Raw genomic sequence first — 15,507 nt, 5'->3', positions numbered from 1 at the left:
AGCAGAAGGCCCCGGATGAACCCCAAATCCAATCAGCAAATAAGGTTGTGTGGGAAATAATCCCAGGTGGGCAATGTGCGCCTGTGGGTGGGGAAGAAATGGAACCCTCATGTGGGGTGGAGGAAGAGGAAAGGCCTGGAGCAGAGGACTCCTGCCTGCTGCGGGTGGCTGGGGCTGCCAGGGCAGAAGGCGCAGGGCTGTGAGGGATCCAGCCCCAGGCCAACTTGTTCCTGCAGATGGAGTAACCCCTGTGGGCAAGAGCTAGGATGGTGCTGGTGGCCCATTGGGGCAGGACGTGGGGTTGCCCAGCCAGTTCCAGCCCTTGGAGGGGGCTGGTGTGCTGCCTATCCCTGGCCACCACTCTGGGGATGCCCTGGTGTTTCCAGAAGTGTAACTCAATAACTACCGAATGATTTGGTTTGGAAGGGAGCTCAAAGCCCATCCAGTTCCAACCCCTGCTGTGGGCAGGGATACCTCCCACTGGATCTGGTTGCTCCAAGCCCCATCCAACACCTCCAGCTTGAACTGGGTTACGGTGAGGATGGGACCGAGTGCCTATAGGTTAAAATCAGAGGAGCCCACAAGAAGGCGGACTTTGTGATAGGAGTCTGTTACAGACCACCCAGCCAAGAAGAAGCAGCTGATGAGCTCTTCTGTAAACAGCTGGGGATAGTCTCTAAATCTCTGCCTCTTGTCCTTGTGGGAGACTTTAATTTTCCAGATGTCTGCTGGGAGTACAATACAGCAGAAAGGAAACAGTCTAGGAGGTTCCTGGAGTGCATGGAAGACAACTTCCTTGCACAGCTGGTTAGTGAACCAACAAGGGAGGGTGCCTTCCTAGACCTGCTGTTTGTGAATAGAGAAGGTCTTGTTGGGGATTTGATGGCTGGAGGACGCCTGGGACTAAGCGATCGTGAAATGATAGGGTTTTCAGTTCTAGGTGGAATAAAGAAGGGGACTAACAAAACTATCACATTAAACTTCCAGAGGGCAGACTTTGGCCTGTTCAGAAGGTTGGTTAGCAAAGTCCCATGGGAAACAGCCCTTCAGGGCAAGGGAGCCCACGAGGGTTGGGCGCTCTTGAAAAATGAAATCCTAGCAGCTCAAGAGCAAGCCATCCCTGTGTTCCGGAAAAAGCCGGCGGGGGGAAAAGCCAGCTTGGTGGAGCAGGGAGATCTCAAGATGTGTCAATAATAAGAAGAAGCTCTATGTGCTTTGGAGGAAAGGACAGGCATCTTGGGTGGACTACAGGGACGAAGTGAGATTGTGCAGGGAAAAAATCAGGAGGGCCAAGGCCCAACTAGAAATCAAATTGGCTAAGTCTGTGAAAGACAACAGAAGTCTTTCTACAAATACATTAACAGGAAAAGGAGGACGAGGGAGAATATCCAGTCCCTATTGGATGCAGAAGGAATAACAGTGACAGGGAATAAGGACAAGGCTGAGGTACTTAATGCCTTCTTCACCCCAGTCTTTAATAGCAAAGGAAGTTGTTCCTTCTGTTTACAAACCCAAGAGTTAGAGGAGCAGAATGAGGCTCCCATGATCCAAGAGGAGGTGGTTAGAGACTTGCTTGCCCAGCTAGACTCCCACAAGTCTATGGGGCCAGATGGGATCCACCCAAGAGTATTGAAGGAGCTGGCGGATGTCCTTTCCAAACCCCTATCCATCATCTTCCAGAGGTCCTGGCTGACTGGGGAAGTTCTACTAGACTGGAGGCTGGCTGATGTTGTGCCCATCTACAAGAAGGGTTGCAGAGAGGATCCGGGGAACTACAGGCCTGTCAGTCTCACCTCAGTGCCGGGGAAAGTCATGGAACAGGTAATCTTGAGTGCTATCATGAAGCACATGCAAGAGAACCGGGTGATCAGGCCCACTCTACATGGGTTTACAAAAGGCAGATCTTGCCAAACTAACCTGATCACCTTCTATGACAAAATCACTCGACTACTGGATGGGGGAGAGGCTGTGGATGTAGTCTTCTTGGACTTCAGTAAAGCCTTTGGAGGCCAGTCACAAGTGGAGTTCCTCAGGGCTCAGTACTGGGTCCAACTCTGTTCAATGTCTTTATCAGTGACCTGGATGAAGGCATTGAGTGCACCCTCAGCAAGTTTGCAGATGACACTAAGCTGGGAGGAAGTGTCGATCTGCTGGAGGGTAGGGAGGCTCTGCAAAGGGATCTGAACAGGCTGGACTGCTGGGCCGAGACCAATGGGATGAGGTTTAACAAGGCCAAATGCCGGGTCCTGCACTTGGGGCACAACAACCCTATGCAGCACTACAGACTGGGGGAAGAATGGCTGGAGAGCTGCACAGAAGAGAAGGACCTGGGGGTGCTGGTTGACAGCCGACTGAACATGAGCCAGCAGTGTGCCCAGGTGGCCAAGAAGGCCAAATGCATCTTGGCTTGTATCAGAAATGGGGTCACCAGCAGGTCCAGGGAGGTTATTCTCCCTCTGTACTCGGCACTGGTGAGACCGCACCTCGAATACTGTGTTCAGTTCTGGACCCTTCACCACAAGAAGGATGTTGAGGCTCTGGAGCGTGTCCAGAGAAGAGCAACAAAGCTGGTGAAGGGGCTGGAGAACAAGTCTTACGAGGAGCGGCTGAGAGAGCTGGGGTTGTTTAGCCTGGAGAAGAGGAGGCTGAGGGGAAACCTTATTACTCTCTACAACTACCTGAAAGGAGGTTTTGGAGAGGAGGGAGCTGGCCTCTTCTCCCAAGTGACAGGGGACAGGACAAGAGGGAATGGCCTGAAGCTCCTTCAGGGGAGGTTCAGGTTGGGTATCAGAAAAAAATTCTTCACAGAAAGAGTCATTGGGTACTGGAACTGCTGCCCAGGGAGGTGGTCGAGTCACCTTCCCTGGAGGTGTTTAAGGAACGGGTGGATGAAGTGCTTAGGGACATGGTTTAGGGAGTGTTAGGAATGGTTGGACTCGATGATGCAGTGGGTCCTTTCCAACCTGGTGATTCTGTGATTCTGCGACTTCCCAGGGCAGCCTGAGCCAGAGCCTCCCCACCCTCACAACGTATCTTCTGAAAACATTTCTTCCGAAGATCTCATCTCAATCTCCCCCTCTTTCAGGCCAAAACCGTTCCCCCTCATCCTGTCCCTGCCCAGAGCCCCTCCCCAGCTCTCCTGGAGCCCCTTTCGGTACTGGAAGCTTCTCTAAGGCCTCTCTGCAGCCTTCTCTTCTCCTGCTGAACAACCCCAACTCTCAGCCCATCCCTGTACAGGTGCTCCAGCCCTCGGATCTCCGTGGCCTCCTCTGGACTCTCCAACAGCTCCACGCACTCCCTGTGCTCAGGACTCCAGAGCCGGGCTCAGGGCTGCAGGTGGGAGCGGAGCGGGCGGGCAGCAAAACCTCCCGCGGGGGCTCCTCCTCGCGAAGGGCTAAAAATGAGGGGAGTTAAAAAAAAAGGGGTGGGGCGAATCCCGGCAAAAGCGACTCAGGGGTGCCCGCGGGTTAAACCCGTGATCGGACAACAGGAAAGCGTCACTGAACACTGAAGGAACCGCTGCGCAATAGCCGTTCACCGTAAACAACGGGTCCGCGCGGGGCTTCACGTGAGAAGGTCAGGGCCGGGGGGAGGGAGCGAGGCCATGCAAATGAGGACATGGGTTGTATAGTCGAGCGTGCAGGTGAGGGGCGGGGCGTGCGGGCGGTTGGTTGCAAATTTGCAAATGCAAATTTGACACCGAGTATTGTAATAGGACGTCGGCGCCAAAGACGTTAGGGGGCGCGTCCGCGTGAGGAAAGGGCGTGGTTTTGCAAATAAGGAAAAGCTACATGTCGATGAGTGGGCGTGGTTATGCAAATGAAGGGGCGGGCCCGCACCGGCCAGAGTAGTTATCGCGCGCGGGAGGGGCGGTGCCGCCTGGGGGCGGTGTTATGCAAATAAGAACGCGGGATTCGCGCAGGCAGGGCGCCCTGCCGCCTGGGGGCGGAGCCATGCAAATGAGGGCGCGTGGCCCCGGCTCACGTCCGGCCATGGCGGCGCGGAGAACCCCGGGCCCCAGCGATGCGAGCTGCGGCCGCGGGAAACCCTCGCCGACCACCGGCCTGCCCGCCGCCGCCAACGCCATCGCAGTGCACCCTGCCCGCCCGCTGCTGGCGGCGGGGGCCGCGGACGGCGACGCCTACCTTTGAGCGGGGCGGGGGGAGCGGGGTCTCGGGGGGCCTTGGGGGCCGGTGGGGCCAGGGGGCTCGGTGGAGCCTGCGGGGTTCGAGGGCCTCGGGAGTTCAGGGGCGCTGCAGGGAGCCGAGGGGTCTCGAAAGGGGCTGGGGGTCTCCATGGAACTGGGGACAGAGACCGGAGGGGCTCGGCGGGACTTGGGAGTTGCGAGGACGTGGTGTCCCGGGGTCCGGAGGGGCTCCGGGGCCGAGGGTTCCCGGGAGCCGGAGGGAGTCGGGGGGGCTGGAGTTGCTCCAGGGACGGGGGAGAGCGGGGGGGCTCTGGGGACCGCGGGGGCAGGGGGGCTGCGGAGCCGGGGGCCGGGAGGGCTGCCCGTGCCTCCGCAGCCCCCACTGCTGCTCCCAGGTACTCCTGCACCGAGGGGGAGAGCCGGCAGCTCTGGTCGTCGAGATATCATTTCCGGTCCTGCCGGGACGTGGCCTTCGCTGTGGGGCCGTGGGGCAGCCCTGGAGCTGTGGGTCCAAGGGGCTGACATGTCTCCGCAGAGCTTTTCACTGTGGCCAAGGACAAGGCTGTCCACGTCCTGACGGTGGAGAAGCAACAGCTGGAAACACACATCCCCAAGGCCCACGGGTGGGTCTGTGCTCCGTTACCCTTCCCTGCCAGCTGGGGCCATGGAGCGTGGAGCATTGTCCCCAGAGCTCTGGGCATCGCTTGCCTGCAGCGTGAGCTGTGACAGCGCTGGAGCAGGGTCTCCGCAGCTCGGCCGTCAACTGCGTGCTGCCCATTGATGACCACCTCTTTGCCACCGGTGATGACAATGGAATGCTGAAGGTGTGGGATCTGCAGAAGGGGGATGCCATCCTGGAGGCTCGGCAGCAGGAGGAGTATATCAGCGTGATGGCCATGAATGCTAACAGGAAGACCCTGCTGACCATCAGGTACTGGGGGCTCTGTGCCCACACGGTGCCTTCCCTGGAGTTGGGGGGCGCGTCCCGCACCATGTTCCATTCTCGTGTTGTGCCCCTTCCATCTTCTGCAGTGGAAATGGCACACTGTGTGTCTTCAGTGTGAAGAGGCAGTGTTTTGAGCTGGTCTCAGAGCCACAGAACAGGGACCTGACCTCTGTCGCGCTGCTGACAGTTGGAAGGGACCGCAAAGCCCATCCAGTTCCACCCTCTTCCGTGGGGAGGGATAACTGCCACTGGATCCAGCACATGGCTCCTGGCAAGCCAACCAGAAGGTGAAGTTCTGGGGTGCCTCAACATTGGTGGGACTGGTGGTGGATGACTACTGCAAGAAGAAGAAGGGTGGCCCACTATGGGCGCTGAGCGGGAAGGCGGCAGGCAGCAGGCAGGACTTCTTCGCCAGACTGCGTGACGTGGAGGAGTTGGAGGGGAGTGACAGCAATGATAGTGATGGTGGTGGGGGCTGAGGGGTGGTGTCTTGGACAGGATAGACAGTGTTTATGGGGCAGCAGAGGCGTCCAGGGCAGCCCTGGAGTTGGGAGGAGGTTGGGGTGGTGTGGCTGAGGGTCTCAGGGGGTAGGGGAGAAGGAGACCTGGTCTGGGAGGGTCCTTGGTGGGGAACACTTGGCTGAGAGGGTCTAGGGAGGTGGAGTGGGAGGGGTGGTGAGTGAGGGTCCCGTTGGAGGAGGGGAGAGAGAAGCTCTGCGATAGGGGGTCCCTGGGGTGTCAGAGAGGGGAGGGGCACAGCTGGGGGTCCCTAGGGGGATGTGGGGTGGGTGTGGGTATGGCTGGGGCTGGGAGGTGCTGGAGGTGACATGGGGTTCGGGGTGGCATGGTGGCAGGGTATTGACCAGGGGAGAGGTGGGGGTGAGATGGCGTCCTGGAGTGCCGGGCCCAGGAAAACAGATGTCCCCCTTCCCTGGGACCTTCTGGTCCCTGCGGTGCCTGCGCCCTTCTCCCAGGCAGACACCTTAATTAGCCTTTGTTCAATTAATTTGTGTCTGCTCTATTAAAGATAACACAGTGCCTTTCAGTTCCGAGCACCTCATGTCGATGGTGTGGGTCACCTCAACCTGCAGGGCGCTGGGGATGTTGGTGGCCCTGGGGGCAGCACCCTGTGCCCAGGCATCCTGGCCAATGGCTGCTGTTAGGAGTGAGCCCGGTTCCCCCACAGCACTGAGCAGCAGGAGGTGTCCCTAGGCTTGACAGTGGATGCCTACTGGTCCCTGCTGGGCAGGAACTGGGTTGGAGACCACCACCACTTTCCTCTGATGTGGCGCTGCCTGTGGGCTGGGTGGCATCTGCACCAGGACATCTGGCCCTGGACACTGGGCTGGGGAGCCAGATGTGCCCAGCTGTGGGGCATCTCCAGGCACGCAATGCTCTGGGTGCAGCAAGGGGGTCACCACCAGCACCCAGGGGCCAGGCCCTGCCCACTCCCCTTCCCTGGGTGGCTTTAACCTTCTTGACCCACAAGGGCCACGTCGTTTGACTGACTTGGAGAAGGCCATGGTGCTAGTGCAAGCAACTGAGAGCATTCAGGAGCTCTTCAATGCCAACACCAAGTCCAGCCTGCCCTGGTGCTATCGGGAGGCAGAGAACCATGATCTTCTCCAAGAACAAGAAGAACCTGCAAATGCCCAAGACTTCATCCTGCTGTATCAGACACTGAGCTACAAGTGAAATCACAAACTCTTGCATATGTCAGGGGCCTGATCCTGCAATATCAGCCTCTCAGACATCTCACAATGCCACAATAATCAGGTGCTTGGCTCTGCCATATCAGCTACTCAGCCTGAAGTGACATCGCAACCACAGCAAAGGCCTCACCCTGCTATACCAGTCACTAAACCACAATTGACATCAAAAGCATGTAGCTTTTGAAAAAAGCTTTTAGAAAAAAATTGGTAGCACCTTTCCTTGCTCTGGTCAGCTCCCACGGAGTTTAGGGGTGCCTGTCCCTACCCCTGTCCAGGGAATGACCAACTCATTTTAGGGGTGCCCTGTCCCCATCATGGCCCTGATGTGGGGTTTGTGGGTGCTCTTCCCCTGCCCTGGCCATGACCCATGGGGCTTGGGTGTTCCCTTCACCCATCCTGGCTGTGATTTCTGGGTTCTGCTGACCAAGAATCTGGGCATTTGGAGGTGCCCTGCCCCTGTCCTTGCCCTGACTTGGGATTTTGAGGTGCTCTGGCCCCATACTAGCCCTGTCCTGTGGTGCTTGGGATTGCCCTTTCCCTACTACCACTGAGATTCCCTAGATTCTAGGGTGCCCTACCCCTTTCTAGGCCATAACCTGCAGGGTTTGCAGTGGCCCTTCCCCTATCTTGGCATAGAACTACAGGGTCTGGGGGTGCCCTGCACCGGTCCTGGTCTGACATGCAGAGTCTTGGGGTGCCTGGTCCCTCTCTTGGCTGTGATCCATGGCATCCTAGGTGCCTTTCCCGTCTTGGTCCTGACCTGCAAGTTTTGGAGTGCTGTGTCCCTTTCCTGGCCCTGACCCACAGGGTCTGCGGGTATCCTGCTGCATCCTGGCTCTACCCCTGTACTGACCATGACCTGGTGAATTTGAGAGTGCCCTGTTCTTGCCCACACCTTCAGCAATGTTTGGGGGTGCCTGTCCAATGGCCTGGCCAAAATGCCTAAGGCTTGGGGGTAAGCTTTGATTCTCCTGCCCTTATGCCCTGGATTTTGGATATCCTGCCTCCTTTCTGGCCCTGATCCATGGGATTTGGGGATCTCTGCCCCTGTCCTGGCCCTGAATGCTGAGTTTTGGGGTTTCCCGACCACCTCTTTTTCCATGACCAACTTAGCTTGAAAGTGTCCTGCTCCTGTTCTGGACCTGATCCACTGGGCTGGGTGTGCCCTATGTGTGACTGGGCCATAAATTGTAGGGTGTGGGAATTCATGGACCTTGTTCTGACACTCTCTGTTGGGGCTTGTTGGTGTCTTGCCCTGTCATGGCCATCAGCCATAGGTTCCTAGCCTCTGTTGTAGCTGAGACTTGTAGCTGGTGCCCTGCGCCAGTCCTGGCTCTGACCTGTGTGGTTTGGGGGTGTCCTGAGCCCTGACGTGCAGAGTTTAAATGTTTCTTGCCCCTGTCCTGGCATTGATTCATGGAGTTTGGGGTTCTCTACCTTACCAGAGTTTTGGGCTTTCCCTGCTCCAGTCCTGGCCCATGGCGGCTGGGGTGCCCTGTCCCTGTCTGGTCCATGACCTGAGTGGTTTGTGGATATCCTGGACCTGCCCTGCAGGGTTTAGGGGTCCCCTGACCCTGAACCACAGGATCCATAGCCTGAACACAATCTTCACAGTGTGTTCAGAAATCCACAATTTCTGTATGGTCAAACAAAAATAGGTCCAAAAAATTGTTATTTTTTTTGTGCACTGATTGTTTTTTTCCCATTTTTTCCAAAATTATGTTGAATTTTAAACCTCATTATTCACCTGTTTTACTTCCAACCATGTGTTGCTTCCACGTCTGAATTTTTACAACAGATCAGAGATTTGTGTCCTGTTTGGCATAGTTTGGACAAAAATTTGGACAAAAATAATGAAAACCTGCTGCTGGGGAGCCAGCAGTTGCACTTCTCTGGGACTGGCATAGGGCCCAGCTGAGGCTTTGCTGCTTGACTCAGTAATTAAGGCTCTGAAATTTAAGGACCATCTTTTAACCACTCACTGCCACCACCACACATTCATTTTACTGTTTTTGAGTAGCAAAACTCATTGGTTTTAGGTTGGAGCCAACCCCAGTCATCAGACAAGGTCTGCATAGCGCTGGCCTGTCCTGGCAGGACCCAGGCAATAAGTACTTTGGGGGGATTTCACCCAAAAATACAGCCTAGGGTCATGTTTTTGCTCCGTCCCAGTGAAATAAATATGGGAAAACCTTTGACAGAGACACCTTCACTTGGAGATGGTCCTTTCCTCCTTGTCACTGTCCTCGTCTGGTGCTTGCTCAAACCCATCTTTCTGTGCCCTAAATCCTTTCAAGTCCCCTTCATTCAGATGCACTCCATGTGCCTGTGTGCCCCTTTGGATGCCCCTTCACATCTCTGCATGTTTCCCAAGTGCCTCCTCATCCCTTTTGGGTATCTGTCAGGTCCCTTTGGGTGTCCTCTTTCTCCCTCTTGGGTGTCCCTCAATTCCCTTAGGGTGCCTCCCTCAGGCTCCTCCATGCCCTATTGGGTACCCTGAGCCCTTTTTGGGTACCTCCCCCCCTCCATGTCGATCCGTGTCCCTCTGGGTGCTCCTCAGTCCCCTCCTAGTGCCTTTTGAGGACTCCTGAGCCTTTTCCCCTCCCTGCCACTCCCCGGTTCCCCCCAACCCCTAGGGCGTCCTCAGCCTCCTTAAGGGCCCCTAGCCAGCACTCTCCCTGCACCCTGACCCTGATTGGCACCCTCAGCTGCTACCGGAATGGAGGAGACGTGAGTGCCCTTGATGGTTCCCGCTGAGCCCCCCACTGCTGGCTCCCCCTAAAGCCTCACTGTTTTCCCCAGGGTGCCCTCGGTGGAAGCCTACGAAGCAGCCATGGTGCTAAGCGGGGTTGGGGATGCACTTGGGTACCGGGGGGCCCGTTGGGAGTACTGCACCTCAGGAGCCCAGATCCACGCTGAGCTGGCTGAGCTTGGGGGGCTAGAGGCCATCACCCTGGAGCCCCCCGAATGGCCCGTCAGTGATGATACCATCCTCCATCTCGCCACTGCCGAGGGCCTAGCCACAGGTATGGGGCAGGGCAGAAGGGGTCCCTGTTGCACCCCACAGCCCCAGAGGGGGTCCCCAGAGACTGGCATCCCTATTGCACCCCAGTCCCAGCAAGCGGGATCCCTGTTGCACCCCTGGGCTGCGTGTGGGTTCCCTGGGGGGCAGTTGGGGGGTCTCTGTTTTCCTTAGGTTGCACAGTGTGAGTCCGGGGTGGTGTTGGGGCCACTGTTACACTCGTGGGCTGTGTGGGGAGGTCCCTGGGGAGGTTTAGGGGTCCCCACCGTATCTCTGAGCTGCTCATTGGGGTTCCCAAAGCGGTTTGGGGTCCTCATTATACCCTTAACCCAAACTGGAGGAGCATTTGAGGGTTGTGGCCAGCCCTGGAGGGGTCCTGGGGGCATCATATTTCCATCTCCCTCTACAGGCTCCAGTGAGCCTCCCTATTTTCCCTCGAAAAATTCTGGAGGGGCTCCGCATCCCCCCTGCCCCTGGGGAGCGTGTGTCCTATTTTCCCCCACAGTTTGTGGCAATTTGTGTTCCCTTTCCTCCTATGTCGGGTGCTGGGGGGACCTCATTTCCCCCTACCAGTTTGGGGGGGAAAGTCGTCCCTTCCCCAGACAATCTGAGGTGCTGAGGAGGGCTCCCTCCCATGTGTGGTGCCCCCTTTTCCCTTCAGTCTTGAGGCATCCATGGGGGACTGTCACCCTTTCCCTATAGTCTTGGGGGTTCCATGGGGACTATGCCCTTTTCCCTCCACTTCCAGACGTCCACAGGGGGTGTCCTCCCTCCCCTTCAGTTTTGGTTTGTTTATGGAGTGATGTTCCCTTTCACCACAATTTGGGGGTGGTGCAATGGGGCTCTTCCTCTTCCTCTTCAGTTTTGAGGGGTGCATGGGGCCTCTCCCCTCCAGTTTGGGTGGCCCGGGGGCGGGGGGGAGATCCTCACTATCGCCCCCCACCCCTCCCCAGGCCTGGAGGATGAACTCCTCCTGCAGGAGTTGGCTCATCGCTATGTGACTGCCATGGGTGACATGGAGGGGCGCAAACCAGGGCCCACCAGCATCCTGGGTGAGTGGCGTCCAAGGGTTTCAGGGGAGTCAGGGGGTGTCAGGGGTTCTCACACCCCCTGTGCCCCCCAGGCACCTCGCAGCTGCGGCCTGGGGAACCCAAGGGCTATTGCATCCCCTTCAACCCCAGCGGCACTGGCTGCGGGGCTGCCATGCGTAGCCTGGCCATCGGCCTCAGGTAGGGACAGGCACATGGCAGGGATGGGGACAAGCAGGGACATGTAGGGAGAAGGGGGACATAGATATCAGAGCTGGCGGGATGGGGACAGGATGGGAATGGGGACAAGAGGTTGTCATATCTGGAGGGATGTGGACATGGCAGGTGTTAGGGATGGGTATGTGGGGGTGTCCTAGCTGGAAGAGACAGAGACATGGACAGGACAGGGATGTTGGACCTGGGGTGATGGGCACACGGGGAGACTGGGATAAAGGGGGATGGGGTGACGTGAGGGTGAGACATGGGGGTGGTCAGAGCTTGGGGCATAGGGACTTGAGAGTGCCAGAGCTGGAGGGAAGGGGACATGAGGGGTGTAAAAGGTGGGAAAATGGGGACACTGACGGGGATGGGGACATGGTGGTGCTGGAGCTGGGTGGCCAAGTATGGTGGGGATGGGGGGGACAGGGATATCTGAGCTCGGGGAGTGGGGACAGGGAGCCCTAAGGACGGAGAATATGAGGACAGCAATACAGAGGAAGTGACATAGGTGTCACAGAGCACATGAGAGGGGACATGGAGGTAGTGGGACCAGGGCAGATTGGGACAGCAGGGACAAGGACAGCAGGGACAAGAGTGACAGGGTGAGGATAAGGACAGGGAGGGAAGATAGGAAGATGGGGACAGGACTGATGCCAATGAAGGTACCCGCATGCCTGGGAGCTGCCAACGCTGATCCGAGTGAGCATCGAAAGCGGGCGCATGACCCACCACCATCCCACTGGTAGGTCCCAGGAGGTGGGGACAGGGGAAGAGGGGACACTGCAGCTCCCTTGAAACTGCTGTCCCCACAGGATACCTTGGGGCGCTGGCAGTGGCTCTCTTTGGGGCACTGGGTGCTCGGGGGGAGCCCCCAGAGTGCTGGGGCGCCGAGCTGATGCGGGTCCTGCCCCTTGCATGGGACTACGTGGAGAGTGCTGGGGTGGCTGTGGCGGACAATGCTGCCGCCTGGCCCTTCTTCGGGGACGTCTGGCACCGGTGAGTGGTCCCTGGGAGGGTTCTGTGGGGTCACTGGGTGCACTGGGAGGGGTTGATGAGGATACTGGAAAGGGCTCAAGGAGGTCATTGTTGTCACTAGGACCCTGCAAGGTTCTCTGTCTCAGTGGTGCACCACACCAGTGTCACTGCCCTGCCCCAGTGCCTGGATATGCTCAGTGTTCCCTGTCCCACTGCCACTGGTATCACTGCTGACCCTGATACCCAGTATGTCCACAAGGTCACCAGTGTCTATCCTGTCCATACCTCCCCCAGTGTCCCGATGTCCTCACTGTCCCCATCAGTACTGCCATCCTCAGCTATGGGAATGTGTCCCAGGGCCATCCAACACCCCTGCTGACCTCAGTGTGCCTGGTACTCTTGGTTTCGCTGGTGCTACTGGTGACCTCACTGCAGCCACTTCCATGGTGCCTCCAGGTGTCCCAGTTGTCCCCAGTGTCCCCATAGGTACCTGTCCCCACAGGTACTGTTGGAGACACACAGTTCAGTGACACCCAGTGCCATTGGTTAACCCATTGTCACTGATGACACCAATGATTCCAGTGACCTCTGCATCCCCATGTTCTCAGTTATTCCAGTGTTCCCAAGGGCCTCAATATTCCCATGTCTTTGCAGGTACCTGGAATCCCGGAAGCTTTTAGAGGGTCACAGCCCACCACAGATGCCATCCCTTCCGACACCAGCCGAGCGGGATGTGGCATACCTGGGCTGGGCACTGGATGGGTGGGCAGGGCGCAGTGGCCATGATGCGCCTATGGTGGCCTTGGAGGCCTTGCTGACAGCTGGTGGAAGCTGGGAGGACCTGTGTGCCAGGGGAGTGCTGCATGGTGGGGACAACGATTCAACAGGGACCATCGCTGCTGGGTGCTGGGGGCTGCGGTGGGGGCTGACGTCCATCCCTCCTGGGCTCCACTGCCGCCTTGAGCACCGTGGTCGGCTGCGTGATGCTGCCCACCGTCTCCACGCGCTGGCCTGGGGGAGACATTGAGCCTCCCACTGTGTCCCTGGTGTCACCTGCTGCCCCCATCCAAGAAAGCCCCTGTGAGTCCCCAGGGTGTAGCAGAGACCTTCATCAACTCTTGGCAGAGATTGGGAGGGTCTCTGGAGGTTGGCAGGGACCTTCACGGGGTGCTAGGGGCTCAGAAGGGTCCCTGGTGGTTAGCTAGGACTTTCATGGGGTCCTGGAGGGGCTTGGGAGAGTCCCTGGAGGACAACAGTGACCTTCACTGCATCCTGGGGCACTCAGGAGCACTTCAGGAGACCCTGGGAGGAAGCAGGGACTTTCAAGAGATGCTGGAGGGCTCAGGCAAGCCACAGGGGGATCACTGTAGCCACAGACAGGTGATCTTTTATCCCTTCACAGTTAGAGACCCCACAACATCCCTGAGGAGCCTCAGTCACACCCCCACAGTAAAAAAGTGTCCTCCCAAGTCACTTTGTGTCTGAGTTTGTCCCCTCTGCCTCCTGTCCTGTCACTGTCACAGCTGAGATTAAACACACCAAAGGTGATGTGCCCCATTGTTAAACATTTTAGAGGGTGGGTGTCCTCTGGGATGTTGGCCCTGGGAGTTAACCACCCTGAGAGTGATGGGCCCAAGGGGTGATGGGTCCCCAAAGTTAATCACCCCAGGTGTGATGGGCCAAAGTTGTGATGGGTTCCAAGAGTTAACAACTCCAAGAGTGATAGCCCTTGGGGTTGGTGGGGGTTGACAGCCTTAAGGGTGGTAGGCCCAAGAGATGACTGCAAAGCAGATTTCACAACCCCTTGGGCAACAGGCCCCCATGGTGGTGGGCCTCCAGGGTTAAAAATCCTGTGTGCCCTGTGCCCCATAGTAAACCACCCCATGGGTGATGAGTGCCCTGGCTGATTGGCCCCAAGTGTTAACCACCGCGTGGTGTTGGGCCTAATGGTTGGTGGGTTTTAACTACCCTAAGAGGTGGTGGACCCCCATGGTTAAAAACCCCAAAGCTGATGGGTCCAAGGGGTTATGGGTCCCATGGTTAACCACCCTGAAGATGATGGGCAAAGGCCTGACGGCCTAACATTGTTAAACACTCCAACAGTGAGGGGCCCCTGTGGAAATTGGGTGCTGGGGTTTGCCAACCCATGGTTGATGGGTTTAGCTGCCCCAAGGATGATGGGAACCCAGAGTTAACCACCTGTGCTAGTTTTGGCTGGGATAGTTAAATTTCTTCCTAATGGCTACTATGGGGCTGTGGTTTTGATTTGTGCTGAAAACAGGGTTGATAACTCAGGGATGTTTCAGTTAGGGCTGAGCAGTGCTTACACAGCATCAAGGCCTTTTCTGCTCCTCATGCTGCTCCACAAGTAAGTAGGTTGGGGGTCCACAAGAAGCTGGCTGGGGGCACAGCTGGGACAACTGACCAAGGGGATATTCCACACCATATGATGTCATACCCAGCAATAAACTGGAGAGGGAGGAGGAGGCTCACAGGGGCTGCCATTGTTTAGGGACTGACTGGGCATGAGAAGGTGCCAGCCTGGAAACTGGAAGATCTTGTTGAAGATTGAGAGCTCTACATAGAACCAGAAGCTGAGTGTTGGGGTGAGATGTGGCACTGTCCTGCAGTGTCAGTAATGACATGATCATCATCAGGGGACCTTGCTATTGGTTTTGTATGTATTTGCATAGATGTCATTATTTTCTTATTAATATTTCCATCTTTCCTTTTTATCATTATTGTTCCATTAAAACTGTTCATTTTTTTTTTCTTTCTCTAAACCATAGTTTTTATTCCTTTTCTCTTCTTCTTCTGAGAAGGGGGAAGGGTTAATAGACGTTAAGTTAATCTCTTGTTCAGTTAGTGGCCAACCAGCCTTAAACCATGATACTGCCCTTGCCTCCCACCGGCAGGGTGAATTCAACTCCTGCATAGAGTGGACTCTGGAGACATAATGAGGTTAGCAGCACTGCCCAAGCCACAAGGAGCTACCTGTGAAGCACGCAGCATGCAGCAGGGAGAGTAAAACAAGATTAATACAACCAGCACACTCTCTCTCAGAAATGAATAAATCATTATGTTAAGGAAATGAATTCGCTTAAGCAAAAAAAAAAAAAAAATCTCAATGATCTTAAAGGTCTTTTTCCAACCAACCAAGCAGTTCTATGATTCTATGGCCATTCTCAGCAGAACCCTGAGTCAAAATTTCAATAATGGAATTTCAGCAGTTTGCAGTCCTGGCACCTTCCCTGTGAGAGCAATGCCTGGATGTTTGCAATTTTGGAGCCAGGCTTTTGTTGGAATCCTCCAGACACAGATGACCATTTTTACAGCAAAGCAAGCACAGAAACCAAATGCTGGTGGGGGTTGTGAACCGAAGTGTTGGTGGGGAAGAATACCAGGGGAAGCTACTAACAGGCAACAGCTTTCAGTCCTGGCACCTTCCCTGTGGGAAT

At 56.4% G+C, this 15,507-nt stretch overlaps 2 protein-coding genes across 4 annotated transcripts; both read left to right on the top strand.

Annotated features, from left to right (window-relative positions):
- The first annotated feature begins 4,442 nt into the window (after window positions 1-4,442).
- LOC104054853 (WD repeat-containing protein 55-like) lies at window positions 4,443-5,675 on the top strand. 2 transcript variants are annotated; one of them, XR_008452211.1, is made up of 3 exons: window positions 4,446-4,770; window positions 4,862-5,078; window positions 5,180-5,672. XR_008452211.1 is itself a non-coding variant. In XM_054079613.1 (2 exons), the coding sequence occupies exons 1-2, from the start codon at window positions 4,963-4,965 to the stop codon at window positions 5,382-5,384; spliced, it is 321 nt and encodes a 106-aa protein (XP_053935588.1). In that variant the 5' UTR covers window positions 4,443-4,962; the 3' UTR covers window positions 5,385-5,675. The 2 variants fall into 2 exon arrangements, 1 of the variants encoding a protein (XP_053935588.1); XM_054079613.1 differs by having other exon boundaries at window positions 4,443-5,078; window positions 5,180-5,675.
- Window positions 5,676-9,470: 3,795 nt separating this feature from the next.
- LOC104054854 (ADP-ribosylhydrolase ARH1) lies at window positions 9,471-14,817 on the top strand. 2 transcript variants are annotated; one of them, XM_009555915.2, is made up of 7 exons: window positions 9,471-9,535; window positions 9,608-9,831; window positions 10,781-10,879; window positions 10,951-11,056; window positions 11,737-11,816; window positions 11,887-12,070; window positions 12,704-14,817. In XM_009555915.2, exons 1-7 carry the CDS (start codon window positions 9,525-9,527, stop codon window positions 13,074-13,076), a joined length of 1,077 nt encoding a protein of 358 aa, XP_009554210.2. In that variant the 5' UTR covers window positions 9,471-9,524; the 3' UTR covers window positions 13,077-14,817. The 2 variants fall into 2 exon arrangements, with proteins under 2 accessions (XP_009554210.2, XP_053935995.1); XM_054080020.1 differs by lacking the exons at window positions 10,951-11,056; window positions 11,737-11,816.
- Window positions 14,818-15,507: the final 690 nt, after the last annotated feature.

Source organism: Cuculus canorus, chromosome 14, assembly GCF_017976375.1.
Source record: "Cuculus canorus isolate bCucCan1 chromosome 14, bCucCan1.pri, whole genome shotgun sequence".
NCBI lineage: Eukaryota > Metazoa > Chordata > Aves > Cuculiformes > Cuculidae > Cuculus > Cuculus canorus.
The sequence above is the reverse complement of the archived record's forward strand: the minus strand, read 5'-3'. Positions and strand labels throughout refer to the sequence as shown.

Excerpts from the sequence above, each read along its gene's own strand:
- LOC104054853 (XM_054079613.1), top strand. The coding sequence starts at position 4,963 with ATGCTGAAGGTGTGGGATCTGCAGAAGGGGGATGCCATCCTGGAGGCT. Across the intron at positions 5,079-5,179 it reads AAGACCCTGCTGACCATCAG|TGGAAATGGCACACTGTGTG; the intron begins GTACTGGGGGCT and ends CATCTTCTGCAG.
- LOC104054854 (XM_009555915.2), top strand. Across the intron at positions 9,832-10,780 it reads TGCCGAGGGCCTAGCCACAG|GCCTGGAGGATGAACTCCTC; the intron begins GTATGGGGCAGG and ends ACCCCTCCCCAG. Across the intron at positions 12,071-12,703 it reads TTCGGGGACGTCTGGCACCG|GTACCTGGAATCCCGGAAGC; the intron begins GTGAGTGGTCCC and ends ATGTCTTTGCAG.